The sequence below is a fragment of the Chrysemys picta genome, chromosome 8 (genome assembly GCF_011386835.1).
Source record: "Chrysemys picta bellii isolate R12L10 chromosome 8, ASM1138683v2, whole genome shotgun sequence".
NCBI lineage: Eukaryota > Metazoa > Chordata > Testudines > Emydidae > Chrysemys > Chrysemys picta.
This window is the reverse complement of record NC_088798.1, coordinates 91,147,341-91,160,959: the sequence shown is the minus strand read 5'-3', so window position 1 is coordinate 91,160,959 and position 13,619 is coordinate 91,147,341. Positions and strand designations below refer to the sequence as shown.

Genomic DNA, 13,619 nt, shown 5'->3' with positions numbered 1-13,619 from the left:
CCTGCCATTGTCCCTGGCCCCGCTGCCTCCCTGCCCACCTCCCCATTCAGGACTTAAACTTGTCCCAGGGCTTGCCGGGGCTGAGTAAGTCTGCTGTGAAAAGTGATATGAACAAACATACAAATATCACTTTTCACAGCAGAAGACCTACCAGCTAGCAAGTCTTAGAAGAAAAAAAAGTGCAACCAAAAAAGCAAAAGAAACAACAACAAAAAGACAAGAACATGCAAAGCGCCTTATTTGTGTTTCTATTCTGTGTAGGTCCAGTAAAGAATAGGGACAACTGTAAATTATTTTTATTACTGAGTCTGAATAAACCCTTCATAAATAAATTACAATGATTTGGACATGTATAGGTGCATATTTATTTGTTTTTCCTAAAGTTAATTTAGTATTTTAGGAAAAATTGTCAGCACGGCCAGCAGCAAGTGTTGGTGGCCGCACTCTGAGACCACCAAAAAAATTGTTGTGAGAACCTCTGCACTAGATAAGGAACATTAACAGGCAGAGGGAGACGCAGCAGCAGCAGCAGGTGGGTAACAATCATACACATGGAATTCCAGCAGCTTCTTTCCACTCATGGTTATTAATGATAGAGTCTCACTTTGCCTTATTATCAAAACATTTATTTCTGGCTGAACTGATGATAATACTGCCCTTAGGGGGAAAAGCAAGAAGCAAGACACCTCATTTCTTATCCTTTAAAGTTGACGCTTGATTTACCGAGTGCCTAATCCAACAGCAAAATGACATGTACATGAGCATTAGGAGATCAATCTCCTGGTTACCTTCTTGCCTGTTTCCTCACCTTCACCCCACTCACACACATCAGCTGTTGACCCACAGCTCGCTCACCTTCCCCACCCCATTCATCCTGTTGAAATCAATGGGATGACTCATTTGGCCTAGGATACATATGGCCAGATTCTGCTCCAGTTTAACAACTGAGGATCTGGTTCACGTGTATACGAATACTCTAATTTTAATTGGCCCATTAATGAGAACACGTGGATGATATTTCCAAGACATCACTCACTGGAATGCTGTACAGAGCAACTAGCCAGTAACAGAAAATGATGATCTCATTTATATGGTATTTAAAAAAAAAAAGGAAGGAAGAAGGAGGAAAAAAAACTTTTAAAAATTTAGCCAAAACTGAGATAATAAAAGTTAAGCATTTACTGTGCTTTCCTCTTACAGAAAGCAAATGCAAAATGATTTCATCAGTATCAGATAATAGACCTGCCTATAACCAGAGGGAGGTATTTTTAATAACTTTCCTAAAACATGCAGCCATGTAAAAATGAAGCATAATAGAAAAAAATCCAGTACAAAAGCAATAAAATATAATCTATTATCTCAGCTCATTTTGGTTAGGAAATAATACCACAAACCTAATACAATACGTGGAAGCCTCATGAAAACCAGGCGGGTAGAGATTTATAGTCTTATCCACTGAGTGATTAATAAGTGACAGTGAAAAGTACAAAATGAAAATCATATGGATTTAAGGGAAAGGAAATAGCTTTAAAAGGAAACCGTTGCACTGCCAGGCTGCATGGGAAAAGCTGTGGGTCCACAGCAACCCTCCAGTGCAGCAAAAGGAAAGCCAGTTTAAACATTTACATTGATGTGTCTGACATGGGCTTTGGTATCACAGCCTGCTTCCCCATGGCCAGTCTCTTGGCCAGGCTACTTACGTTGTGTGTGGGGAAGAGGTCAAGAGCAGATGGCAAGGGGAGGGAAAGAGATGGACCAGATATACAAAGATGAGAGCACAAAAAATTCAAGAGGAGGATCTAAGCTATAGAAGCAGGCCAGGGGACTGAGTAATTGGAAAAATAAGAAACCCATAACAGGAGAAGATGAAACAAGACTTATACACTTAGGCGGACTATATTTTTAACCATATATTATAATAAATCATGGGCCTCCAACATGTGTAAAACAGAAGGATCAAATGTTCTTGGTTTCTTTTTAAATAATAGGGCCAGATCCTTGGATGGAATTAAAATCTGATCTTGCACTGTCTGTTTCCAGATTGAGGACTACAGGATTGAGCTCTAAATAGATGGTAGCACATAGTTCTTACAGTAATGACAACAATTCCATTTATTAGGTGCCTCTAGCACAATGGTTCTCAACTAATTTACCATTGTGGGCCGCATATGTTGCCCACAATGTGTTATGTGGGCTGCATCCAATACTACCTGTATGGTCCTGAGGATGTCATATGGGCCCCAGCATTGTGCTGATTGGGCTGCAAGGGGCCCACAGGTCGCAGGTTGAGAACCACTGCTCTAGCACAATGCACATCTTGAAAACAGGATGCTGTATTTTATTCCTCTGTAAATCTGTTTCCTGGGTACAGTATCTATTTCTACTGCTGGTTTGCATAATGCACACTGGGATATGTATACTGTGGTTTCCATGACCCGGGATTTTAAACTCCTGAGCCCTGTTTATAGTAGCATTTACACTGTTGCTGGGACCACTGCAGTGGCACCATTGGTGGTAAATCGGTATGAAACGTTCTAGGCAATTGTGTCATTGATAATATCAATGCAGTAAAAATCAACAGCATGATATGGCCCCATGTAACTAACTGAGATCAAAGCGCAACATGCCTCCTGAAAACATGAGACCGCTAACATTTATTCATAGGCCACTTGAAAATGAGTCACGGATTTAAATGTACCAGATCAAATCAATGGAGTTACCCAGGTGTGCTACTTGGTGCGTTGATTAAAAGCAGAAATTAAACAATTCAAGTGTTTTACAAAAACGCTGTTAAAAAAATTGAACATTCTAGAAAGCTGAACCATCAAGTCCCAAACTGCAATAAAGACCAATTAAACTGATTTGTATTGGATCGTGTGTTTGTGTATTACATTTTGACATACCGGGATGTCCAAAGTGATGTTTGTCTCCTGAGGTAGTGAGGATAGCTGTAACAAAATTGTGTTTCTACTTGTAGTCTGCATTGTTCTTAGTTTCAGACTTTGCTGAGACACTCATGTCTTATGGAAACAAGTGCAATTGGGCAAAATAATGGACTGCAGAGAGTGCATGTGACGTAACATCCAGAAATCTACAGCAAGGAATTGAACAAAGTCTTACATTATTACAAGCCCAGTCCTAGCTTTTCAGGGACAAGGACTGTTGGACCAGACACAAGTCTTCTCCCTTTGGGGCCAGATCCTGTTCCCAATTTAAGTTAATGACAAAATTGTAATTGACCTTACTAGACGTGGGATCAGACCTTATAAGATTGCGTTCCATATTGTGTATTGCTTAATTCAAATATTTCCTCTGAGCAGCTCTAATGTTTTTTGTGCCACATTTTGGGTCTGATTTTAGGAGGAGCTAAGCCTCCCCAATTCAGCTGCAGTCAAGGAAAGTTGAGGGCACTCAATACCTCACCAGATGGGGCTCTTTTTTGGCTGTGAGTAGAGCTGGTTGGTAATTTTTTGAAAAGACTTTTTTTTTGACATTGGAAAATGTCAATTCGCTGAAAGGGTCAGTTTCGACAAATTTCTCAGTTTATCCAAATTTGGGGGGGAAAGTTTCAAAAGTGTTGAAACATTGAAATTATTTTTTTTCAGTTCAAAGTGATTTGTTTCAAAATGTAAGCTTGTTATAGTTTTTTAAAGTATTAATTAAAAAGATAAAGATAGAAACAAAACATTTAGAAAATATAAAACCGAAATGTTTCAATTGACCTGAACCCAAAACATTTTGGGGTTGTCAGTTTGCAAAAAATTTTGAGATTTTGACATTTGGTCATGATTCAAGAGGGGAAAAATGTTTGAAATCTCAAAATTTTTCCCAGGACAGTAAAACTCTTTCTCTAGGCTATTTCTGTGTTCTTTCCTAAAATAACAGCCTAAATCTAGACCTACAGAAGAACTCTGTGTAAGCCAAAAGTTTGTCTCTCTCGCCAACAGAAGTTCGTCCAATAAAAGATATTATCTCACCCACCTTGTCTCTCTAATATGCTGGGATCAACGTGCTACAACAACACTGCAAAGCCTAATCCTTATAAAGGCAAAACTCTCTTTGCCCCCAGCAGTGAGTACAGCATTAAGTTTTGAGATTTTTCACTGTTGAATTGTATCAGTTATTCTGCAATATATAAAGCTGACATCTTAAGGTAGCAGGCAATGACCATTTCTTACCTTTAGTCTTTCTGTTACGCCATCAGTGAAACTGACTGTGAATTCAGCAATTTTTGGCACCCTGAGTTTTCCTTTGTTCTTCTGGTCAGGCTGATATTCTGTTCTTGTTTTCACAATCACCTGAAAAATGTCAATGCTTTTAAGCTTTAAGTGCAAAGCAGGCATTTTTATTATCTTAAATAAATTGCTTTTCTATATGCCATTTCACTGGCCACTCTCAAATGTGTTACAAACATTAATACAATTTGAGAACTAGGTAAAATAGATTAGATTAGATAAAATAACTTCATCCATCACTGAAATGCAGCCACCTCTGAGATGAAACATTAGCTATTTAATGCAGCACTACACAACAGTAAAGAATACCGCATCCAATTGAATCTGCAAAAGGCGTTCCAATGGACTATATATTATCACTTACGTTGTGCTAGGACATTGAGGTTATCACTTCTGCTCTTTAATAGCTACAGAACCAAAGACATAATTTTTATATCCCACCCAAATGACAGAACTTGCAACAGCACAGCCCATTAGCCCCTCTAGAGAAAGAGCATAACTTATTAAGAGCCCAATTCTGTGAGGCGCTGAGCACTCACAATTAGGCCCTGAGCCACCAATATCACTTTCCACCTTTTCTTGAAAAGTTCTCACATAAAGTGCTGACTAATCCTGTTCCTATTTAGCTTTTAAGAATGATGAGACATAATCCAAGGTGCTATAGCTACAGGATTTTAAAGGGACAATGTCAAATTAATAACACTGAAACTTTGAGATATATTGAACCTTTTTATAAATCTAGGAAGAATAACTAGATAGATAAAGTATTTTGTACTAAACCCACCAAAATAAATGTTACACACTGAACACATGACTATGCCTAGAGTTGGCCAATAGAAGATCAGACAGACATACTCTGAAACCTCAAAAAGAAGAACAGGAGGACTTGTGGCACCTTAGAGACTAACAAATTTATTAGAGCATAAGCTTTCGTGGACTACAGCCCACTTCTTCGGATGCATATAGAATGGAAAATATATTGAGGAGATATATATACACACATACAGAGAGCATAAACAGGTGGGAGTTGTCTTACCACCTCTGAGAGGCCAATTAATTAAGAGAAAAAAAAAACTTTTGAAGTGATAATCAAGCTAGCCTAGTACAGACAGACAGTTAGATAACAAGTGTGAGAATACTAACAAGGGGAGACAGATTCAATGTCTGTAATGGCTCAGCCATTCCCAGTCCTTATTCAAACCGGAGTTGATTGTGTCTAGTTTGCATATCAATTCTAGCTCAGCAGTTTCTCGTTGGAGTCTGTTTTTGAAGTTTTTCTGTTGTAATATAGCCACCCGCAGGTCTGTCACTGAATGACCAGACAGGTTAAAGTGTTCTCCCACTGGTTTTTGAGTATTTTGATTCCTGATGTCAGATTTGTGTCCATTAATTCTTTTGCGTAGAGACTGTCTGAAACCTGACAGCTATTGAGAGAAGATGTCATCTCCATCCCTTTCAAAACAAAACAAACAAACAAACAAACAAAACCCTAAAACACTATTGGAGAGAGAAATGGCACATAAAGTTTCTAAAAGGAGGGCTTCCACAAAAAGGCAAAAGACACATGTGAGGAACAAAATTCTGGAACTCTGAGGAACTTGGTCATTCAAAGTATGGGAATTTCTTGGCAATCCCTAAAAAGCTGTTGAAGAAAGTTGGCCAGTAATTGTAAAATGAAGAATATCAAGCCTAATTTGGTCCAGGAAGTGTCCCTAGGATTCTCCTTCTGTACTTAAATCATGTGAAACTTGGAAAAGGAGGAAACCACCCTGTGGGTTCAAATGCAAAGCACGTAGCTAATAGCTAATATTTATACTCTTGAATAATATCCCTTTCCATATTATTTGCTACAGTAGCAATCACAACAGCCTTTAAAAGAGTCAGAAGAAGTGATTCAAACACATTTATATTAAAATAGCCTTTTAGAATATAGTGAGCCCAAACTGAGTCCTGGCAGCACTACGCGAACATTGGTGAAGCAACACCAGGAGTGAATTTGGCCTGGCGGGTTTGAAGTGACACTGCATCTTCTATGCAGTGGAGAGTAGAGTTAGGGTGACCAGATGTCCCGATTTTATAGGGATAGTCCCGATATTTGGGTCTTTGTCTTATATAGGTGCCTATTACCCCCCACTCCGTCCCGATTTTTCACACTTGCTGTCTGGTCACCCTAAGTAGAGTAAGGGTCCAATCCTGTGTGGTCCTTACTCAGTTATCACTCAGGCAAAACTCCCACTGAAGTTAGTGTGAATGTGCCTGAGTAAGAATGGGGTTAAAAATAAGTAAGACTCTCAGGCTTTGGCCAAAACAGAGCTGAGAATGCTCGAACCCACACCAGATTGGGCCCTAACTCCCACTCTTCCTTTTCACCCTTTGTAAAGCCTCTACAGTAGATTATAGAGTACTACCTATAAGCACCTGCACACCAGTGCTCAGAAAATACCTTTTGTTCTATTTTTAAACCAACTGTCCACAATACCCAGATCCCCTCCACTCCGCTGTTTCCAGCTGCGTATATTTTTTCATGTAATTGCAGACAGCAATGCAGAAGTAATGCAACAGTGTTCATTTTCCTTCCATAGTGTCTGATTTGTTTTCAATTTAATCCCTTTGACTTCTTTCAAATTCCTTTCACTTGTTTCATGTAGATTTTGTGTGTAGATAAATTCCATAATGATAGGTAAGAGGATTTTCCCTTATGCTCGGACAGTAGGCCTCAATGCAGAGCTATAAAGCTAGAAAATAAAATATTAAGAACCTTACTTGTTTCTATGTATAATTTATATTTTTTCCTGCACATTTGTTATTCATCCTGGTTTTCTTACTCACGGCTTTACTTCAGCCAAGGACCTTTCCATAATAAGGGTTTAACTGTGCTAGCTACAACCAGGAATCAAGTGTGATGTTGAAAATAAATCTAGCCAGGCCCATACTACCTACTGAACAGTCCATTGCACCACTTTGTAACAGTCTTCTCAGGAGGAGGAAGAAAAGAAATCCCAGTCCTCAATTACCAGAGAAACTACTTGAGCCTCCTTTGCTAGTTGCTCTAGCAGTTAACCTTTGTGTGGGTGGGGCCCTAATTGCTCCACTGATCAGATTAATTCGCAGGGGTGAGGTAGAGCTGTAACAAAGGCATTTAGGAGTGCTCTTTTATTACATACAACCTGGTACATTCCAAAGGTCAAATATTTGCTCTCCAAAAGTATCTTGATTAGGCAGCTGGTGAAATGACTAGACAGAAAAAAGACAGAGGCTGAGTGTGGATCTTATCATTGTAAGGGTAATCTCCCCACTCTAGTCCTAAACCATTCTTAAAGCCAATGCAAGGGGTGCTGAGCGTTGAGCTGAAGTTAACACCTTGTTCACCAAGTGTCCAGTCACATGGGTAAAAAATCACCCAGTTGGGGTTAGATTAGCAGTATCCAGCAATACAAATGAGCTCCATCAGGTGGTAGGGAATGTGACGTTGCACTCTATATGATTTTATGAAAGTATGCTGATGAATGTGAATATAATGTAACTAAAATATGCTTTATGCAAAAGGTCTTTTGTAAGGTATCATTACAGAGCTTATAATCTACTGAGTGTGGTCATCCTATTTGTATAAATGTATCACTCTTGTATTTGAAACTAGAAATATGAACTATAACTCTGAGGACCTATTGTAATTATGCAAAGTGTGGGCCATTAATGGTGGTTTGAAATCTTGAGGGCTCCCATCAACCAGGACAATTGACTGTGGATGGCTCTGTTGGCAGGCAAGCCTTCCTGTGAGTCAGGCTGGGAGGAATGAAGGCTTGGGGTCTCACAGGACATGTGACCGTGTCACCTGGTACTGAAATCCATCTTAAACCTGGTACTTTTCCATTTAGAAGGGTGGGGGGACCCAGAGAGACAAAATTCCCGCCTTGTGCCAAAGCAATATAAGGGGGTGGAACAGCACAAAGGGGACTGCAATCATGAGAAATCCCCCAGCTACCACCTGAGCTGGAACAAGGGCTGTACCAGGGGAAAGGATTGTGCCCAGACTAGGAAGACATCCAGTCTGTGATAGAAGCTTATTGAAACATCTGAGGGTGAGGTTTTATCTGTATTCAGTCTTCTTACTGTATTAGACTTGAGTGTTTTATTTTACTTTGTTTAGTAATTTACTTTGTTCTGTCTATTACTACTTGGAACTACTTAAATCCTACTTTATGTATTTAATAAAATCACTTTTTACTTATTAATTAACCCAGAGTATGTATTTATACCGGGGGGGGGGGTATAAACAGCTGTGCATATCTCTCTATCAGTGTTATAGAGGGCGAACAATGTATGAGTAAACAATGTAAACCGGATTTATTTGGGGTTTGGATCCCATTGAGAGTTGGGCATCTAAGTGTTAAAAACAAGAACACTTCTTAAGCTGCTTTCAGTTAAGTCTACAGCTGTTAGGGGACGTGGTTCAGACCTGGATCTGGGTTTGCAGCAGGCTAGTGGGTCTGGCTCAAACCAGGCAGGGCACTGAAGTCCCAAGCTGCCAGGGCAGGAAAGCAGGGGCAGAAGTAGTCTTGGCACATCAGTTGGCAGCCCCAAAGGGGTTTCTGTGATCCAATCCGTCACAGGGAAATCCTCCCACAGACCATACCAAGTGCTGCCTAATATGGCTCTCTCTGCATCTATCTCTATAGTGATGTCTTTGGAGCAGGTCTAAACTACAGCTGGTCGAAACATGGTACCAATTTTTCACAAAGAAATGGAAAATCATTTTCATTCTGCCAGTTTAGAAATGGAGTGATTTTTGTTTATTCAAAATTCTTTGTGATTTTTTTTATAATTTTTGTTTGTTGAACACACTCACTCTCTCTCTCTCTCTCTAAATGGCAGCAGACTCTATAAGAATCTACAGCCGAATGGCTGTAGAACTATGTAATAATAAAAAATCCCCACAGTGGAAGCTCCACAATCAATACAGTAATCAGAGATCATTTATTTGTACATGTCCTTGAAGCAGTTCCATCATAAGACCAGGATCCCATTGTTTGAATTAAAAATAAGGCACTGTATATCTCACCAGTTATTTGTTATGAAACACAGAAAATATAGAGAGCCTCATTCTTCCCTCACTCATTTTACAACAGTTTGACTCCATTGACTCCAACAGTTACTCCTAACTGACACCAGGAATAGAGAATTGGGCCCCAAAGAGTATTTGATCTCAATACAAAATGAAACAAAAGAAATTCCCAGGCTCCCTACTTGCTTCTTTCTGGTGAAGTTACAGTGGAAATGGTCTGTTATGAGGAAGGCAACTTCCCTAGAGAACATTGCCCTGCACTGGGTTACCACTCTTTTAGGAGGTTTCTTAACTATGGCCCTTTGTGCATTTATAATACAAAAATCATTCACTCAAAATCTCATTTAGCTAGAGAAATAAATAATGTCTTCGCTGCACCCTGTCAATGTGCATTAGTCTCCCGAGTGACCCATAAAGCCACACAGTCCTGTCTCTCATTTTTCTTTCACATGCCTCCCTATGTTCTCATCTCCTTCTGTCATTCTGGCCTCGACTTCAGTAGGCTTCAGCATGGTCACGTGGGTCTGTGCTTGCAGCTCAGCATCTTAGTCTAAGGCCCAGATTCTCAAAGGCATTTAGGCACTTAATTCCCATTTAAATCAATGGGAATCAATGGGAGTTAGGCACCTAAGCTCCTTTGAGGATCTGGGCTTAAGCTGTTTGTGGCAGAGGATCCATGTTTATCCATTTTGTAAAGCAACATGTACATCGATGTCATACTGAAAAATAATTTTCAGCCTATCAATCAGTGGGATCAGTTTAGCCTCTGCGATTGCTGAATAAGTACCATTTAACACTTGTCAGCCTTTGTGTGGGTTCACCTAGACCCCGATCTAGCAGAGACTTACAAATGTGCTTAACTTCACACACGGTGTTCATCCCACCGAAATCTTGCAGAGTGTAGCTTTTGTGCTGGCTATACTTTTATCTATAGGCTTTGTGACCCTTTCAAGCTCTGTGCCCTAGGTGGAGTCTAGACAAATGCCAACTCAGAGGATCTTTAGGCAAAATGTTATTGCTGCTATAACTTGTTTACAAACCCCTTACTACATTTCCCAGCCAGGCCCCACCTTTCATCTAAACAGGAACGATGCTGTTTATAGCAAAGGCAATAAAGAGGACAGAAATAAAGTATTCTGTGTTTGCTTCACTTCGTGTCCATGGTAGAACTGTCCTGTGAAAGCTGCTTCCAAAATGAAGTTTGTAAATAGGTTGTAAGACATTTTAGGAAGAGGAGAAATCTGCCAAACCCAACATGGAAGCACTTCTCTTTCTTTGGATCCCGTCTGCCACACCCCACCCCCTTCTCCAGAAAAAAGTCTAGCTATCGCTTGCAGTCTTTAAGGCCCCACTCTAGCAAAGTACTTAAGCATGTGCTTACCACATATAAGTAGTCCTATTAACGTCAATGGGGTTACTCAAATGTACAAAGTTAAACATATCCTTAAGTGCTTTGATGGACCAGAGCCTAAGACTATTGCTTCAGTCACCTTCACTCAGCAATTTATAATAATAATGCTTACCAGGCCTGTCATGCTCTTCATCCATAGAGCTTTACATAACAGCACATAAATCATTCTCCTTATCGTACAAATTGGGAATCAGAAACAGAGAAGGGGAAGTGGTTTGCTGAGTCATACCAGCAAGTCAATGGTTGAGACAGGAATAGAAACCAGCTCTCATGACTCTCAGACCCATGCTCTACCTACTTGACCACACTGCTACTCTAAACACTCCATGTTCTCTCAGGTTCCCCCACTACAGAAAGCTAAGTGGAGCAGAGCTTGGACAGTGGCACATTATGGGATAACAATGGCTCCAAGGCACACTCCATCTGAGCACATGGAAGCCTTTGGTATGCTGTGGAATCAGGAACCAGGAAGGTAGACCAGGGAGACGGAGGCTCTCCATAGCATGGCCCCCCTTAAGCCGATTGGGATACTGCAGTGTAAGATCACCCTCCACACATTGAAATAAAGGAGGATTTTATGGCAAGGACATGGTGGGATTATGGCTACTGCCATTAATCACCATCAGAGATTAAACCCAGGAACTCTCCCATTAAAAGCATGAACCTCTGCCTCTTGAGCTAAAGAACCAAGTCCACTGGCTGACAGCTGCAGCATCCTCATTAGCCTCTTATAAAGATCAGCCTGTAGACGGGGACAAAGAGTCTCACTTGAGCAATATGAGTTACTGGAGCTCATGGGATCACAATTCCTAATGAATCTATTCTCTGTGTGGCGGGGAAGGCTTAGAAGCAGTGTGGGGGGTACTGAGACATCATGCCAATGACCCCTCTCTCGAAAGATGTCCCAAGATCCATGGATATTCTCTGCAGATGTCAAGCAGTCTGTGTCTTCAGAAGGCCAAGTTTCCTGCCCATTCCAGAAGCAATAAATTCTGCTCCTCAAATGGAACATTGTTTAGGAAATTCTGTGAGCTCAAACTCACTGATTTTCCAGGCCCTATTTCTAGGTAGAGGACAAATGGCCATTATTCCATAGAAACCTTTGTGTAATTTAGTTAATCTTAAATGCCATATTTACATCTTGTTTCCTAATATTTGAATTATTTTCCCCTAATTTTTGACATCTTGACCAGTATAAAAATGTCACCTCTCACTTGCTTCAATAATCTGAAACCTCTGTTAGGTCACCTCAGAGTCTGCTCTTTTTCTCGGGTTTCCTATCACCTTTCACACCTTGTTGAAGCATTGCAATGTCTCCTGCACCTGCTCCTGTCCTGCAACACACAGTTCCCACAGACATCTCTGCCCTCCGCTTCTCCTACTCCTCTTTCTGCTACTCAAGTTCTGCCAAAACCTCCTTCCTAAATGACTCTTCTCCCTGCTCTTATCTTTGTGCATCCTTTCATGAAGCATACCTGTTTGGATACTGTGCATGAATACCAATCACCCTCTCACTCTTCATTCAAATCCCTCCTTAAAACACATTTCTTCTGTGACACCTATCAATAATAACCCTCTAGAATGGGTTTTTATTAGGCCTTTAAAAGTAGTGACAAAGTAGATAGGCATGAGCCATATATGCTATGCAGTTCCATTTCCTGTGGGTAATATTCATCCTTGAATACAAGCAGAATTTTGGCTGATGAGGTCTTTTATTAAAATAGTCACAGAGGTCTATAACTAAATGCACCTGCTATGTTGGGCCTAATCCTCATCCCACTGGAGTCAAAAGCAAAATTATCTTTGTCAGCAATGAGTCCAGAATCAAGCCCTTTGTGCGTAATGGTGTGTTGGCTTTGGCAGCTTATGGGTATATTGAGGTGAGGAACAACAGATCAGATGCTATGTGTGCATGTTAAAAACTATACCCTACATCCTGGGGTGGGGGCGGGAATAAACAGCAGAGAGAATGTTGGGAATTCCAAATGTTCAATTGATGAAGGAGAAAGAAAGAAAGAAAGAAAGAAAGAAAGAAAGAAAGAAAGAAAGAAAGAAAGAAAGAAAGAAAGAAAGAAAGAACCATTTGACCATTTGTTTTAAGCAGGAGCGGGGTAAATGTGAAATGTAACAAGGAAAAACATTACATTTATTACTGAAACTTTTAAAAATCTGATTTTCCTGTAAAAGATGAAGTAGGAGATTCAGAAAATGAATTGATATGAATTCTAAGTCTTGTCTTTGCCTGGCTAAATGTAATATCATTTATTGCCACTTTATATTTGTGCTTAAGCTCTGCATTTTCCCCAAAGAAATGAGTAATAACATTTAACATAACTGGCATTGTGAAAACTTTAAATTATTCATTTAGAAAAGGACACACAGCCCTCATGTAATTCCCACTTCACTGCCAAGGCACATGTAATATATTACAGTTCAGGTGGTGCAAAGTGCAAATCATGAAAATTTAAAATACTACTTCTCAGGATTATTAATAATGGAGAGTCTCTCACTCTGAGAGGCCTTGGTATTGGCAAGACAGATAAATAAAATGTACTGCTCCTGCCAAGGAGAAAGGTTTCTTCCAGCATCAGAGCTGACCTATGTAGTACCACAAAACCATGATACCTCTTGAATTTGGGAGGGAAAGAAATTCATGGCCAGAAGGGACTATTAGATCATCAAATCTGACCTCCTGTGTCACACAGGCCATAGAATTTCATCCAGTTAGCCCTGTATTAAGCCCAATAACTTGTGCTTGGCTAATGCATGTCTTCCAGGAAGACATCCAGTCTTGGTCTGAACAGGATTGGGTGCCCAAATCCCATCAGCTTTGAAAATAGCCTCAATTTCCTACAGGTTGTGCACAATAACCTGAAAAAGGCAACAGAGGGTCCTGTGGCACCTTTAAGAC

The 13,619-nt window shown here is 40.1% G+C and overlaps 1 protein-coding gene across 2 annotated transcripts in view; it reads right to left on the bottom strand.

The window, feature by feature from the left end:
* Positions 1 to 13,619, bottom strand: part of NSG2 (neuronal vesicle trafficking associated 2) — a 132,345-nt gene that overhangs the window by 25,682 nt on the left and 93,044 nt on the right. For both annotated transcript variants that reach the window (XM_042850841.2, XM_005298069.5), the window contains one exon: positions 4,179 to 4,298. In XM_042850841.2, the coding sequence (XP_042706775.1) occupies positions 4,179 to 4,298 (120 nt within the window). The remainder of the gene's footprint in view (positions 1 to 4,178; positions 4,299 to 13,619) is intronic.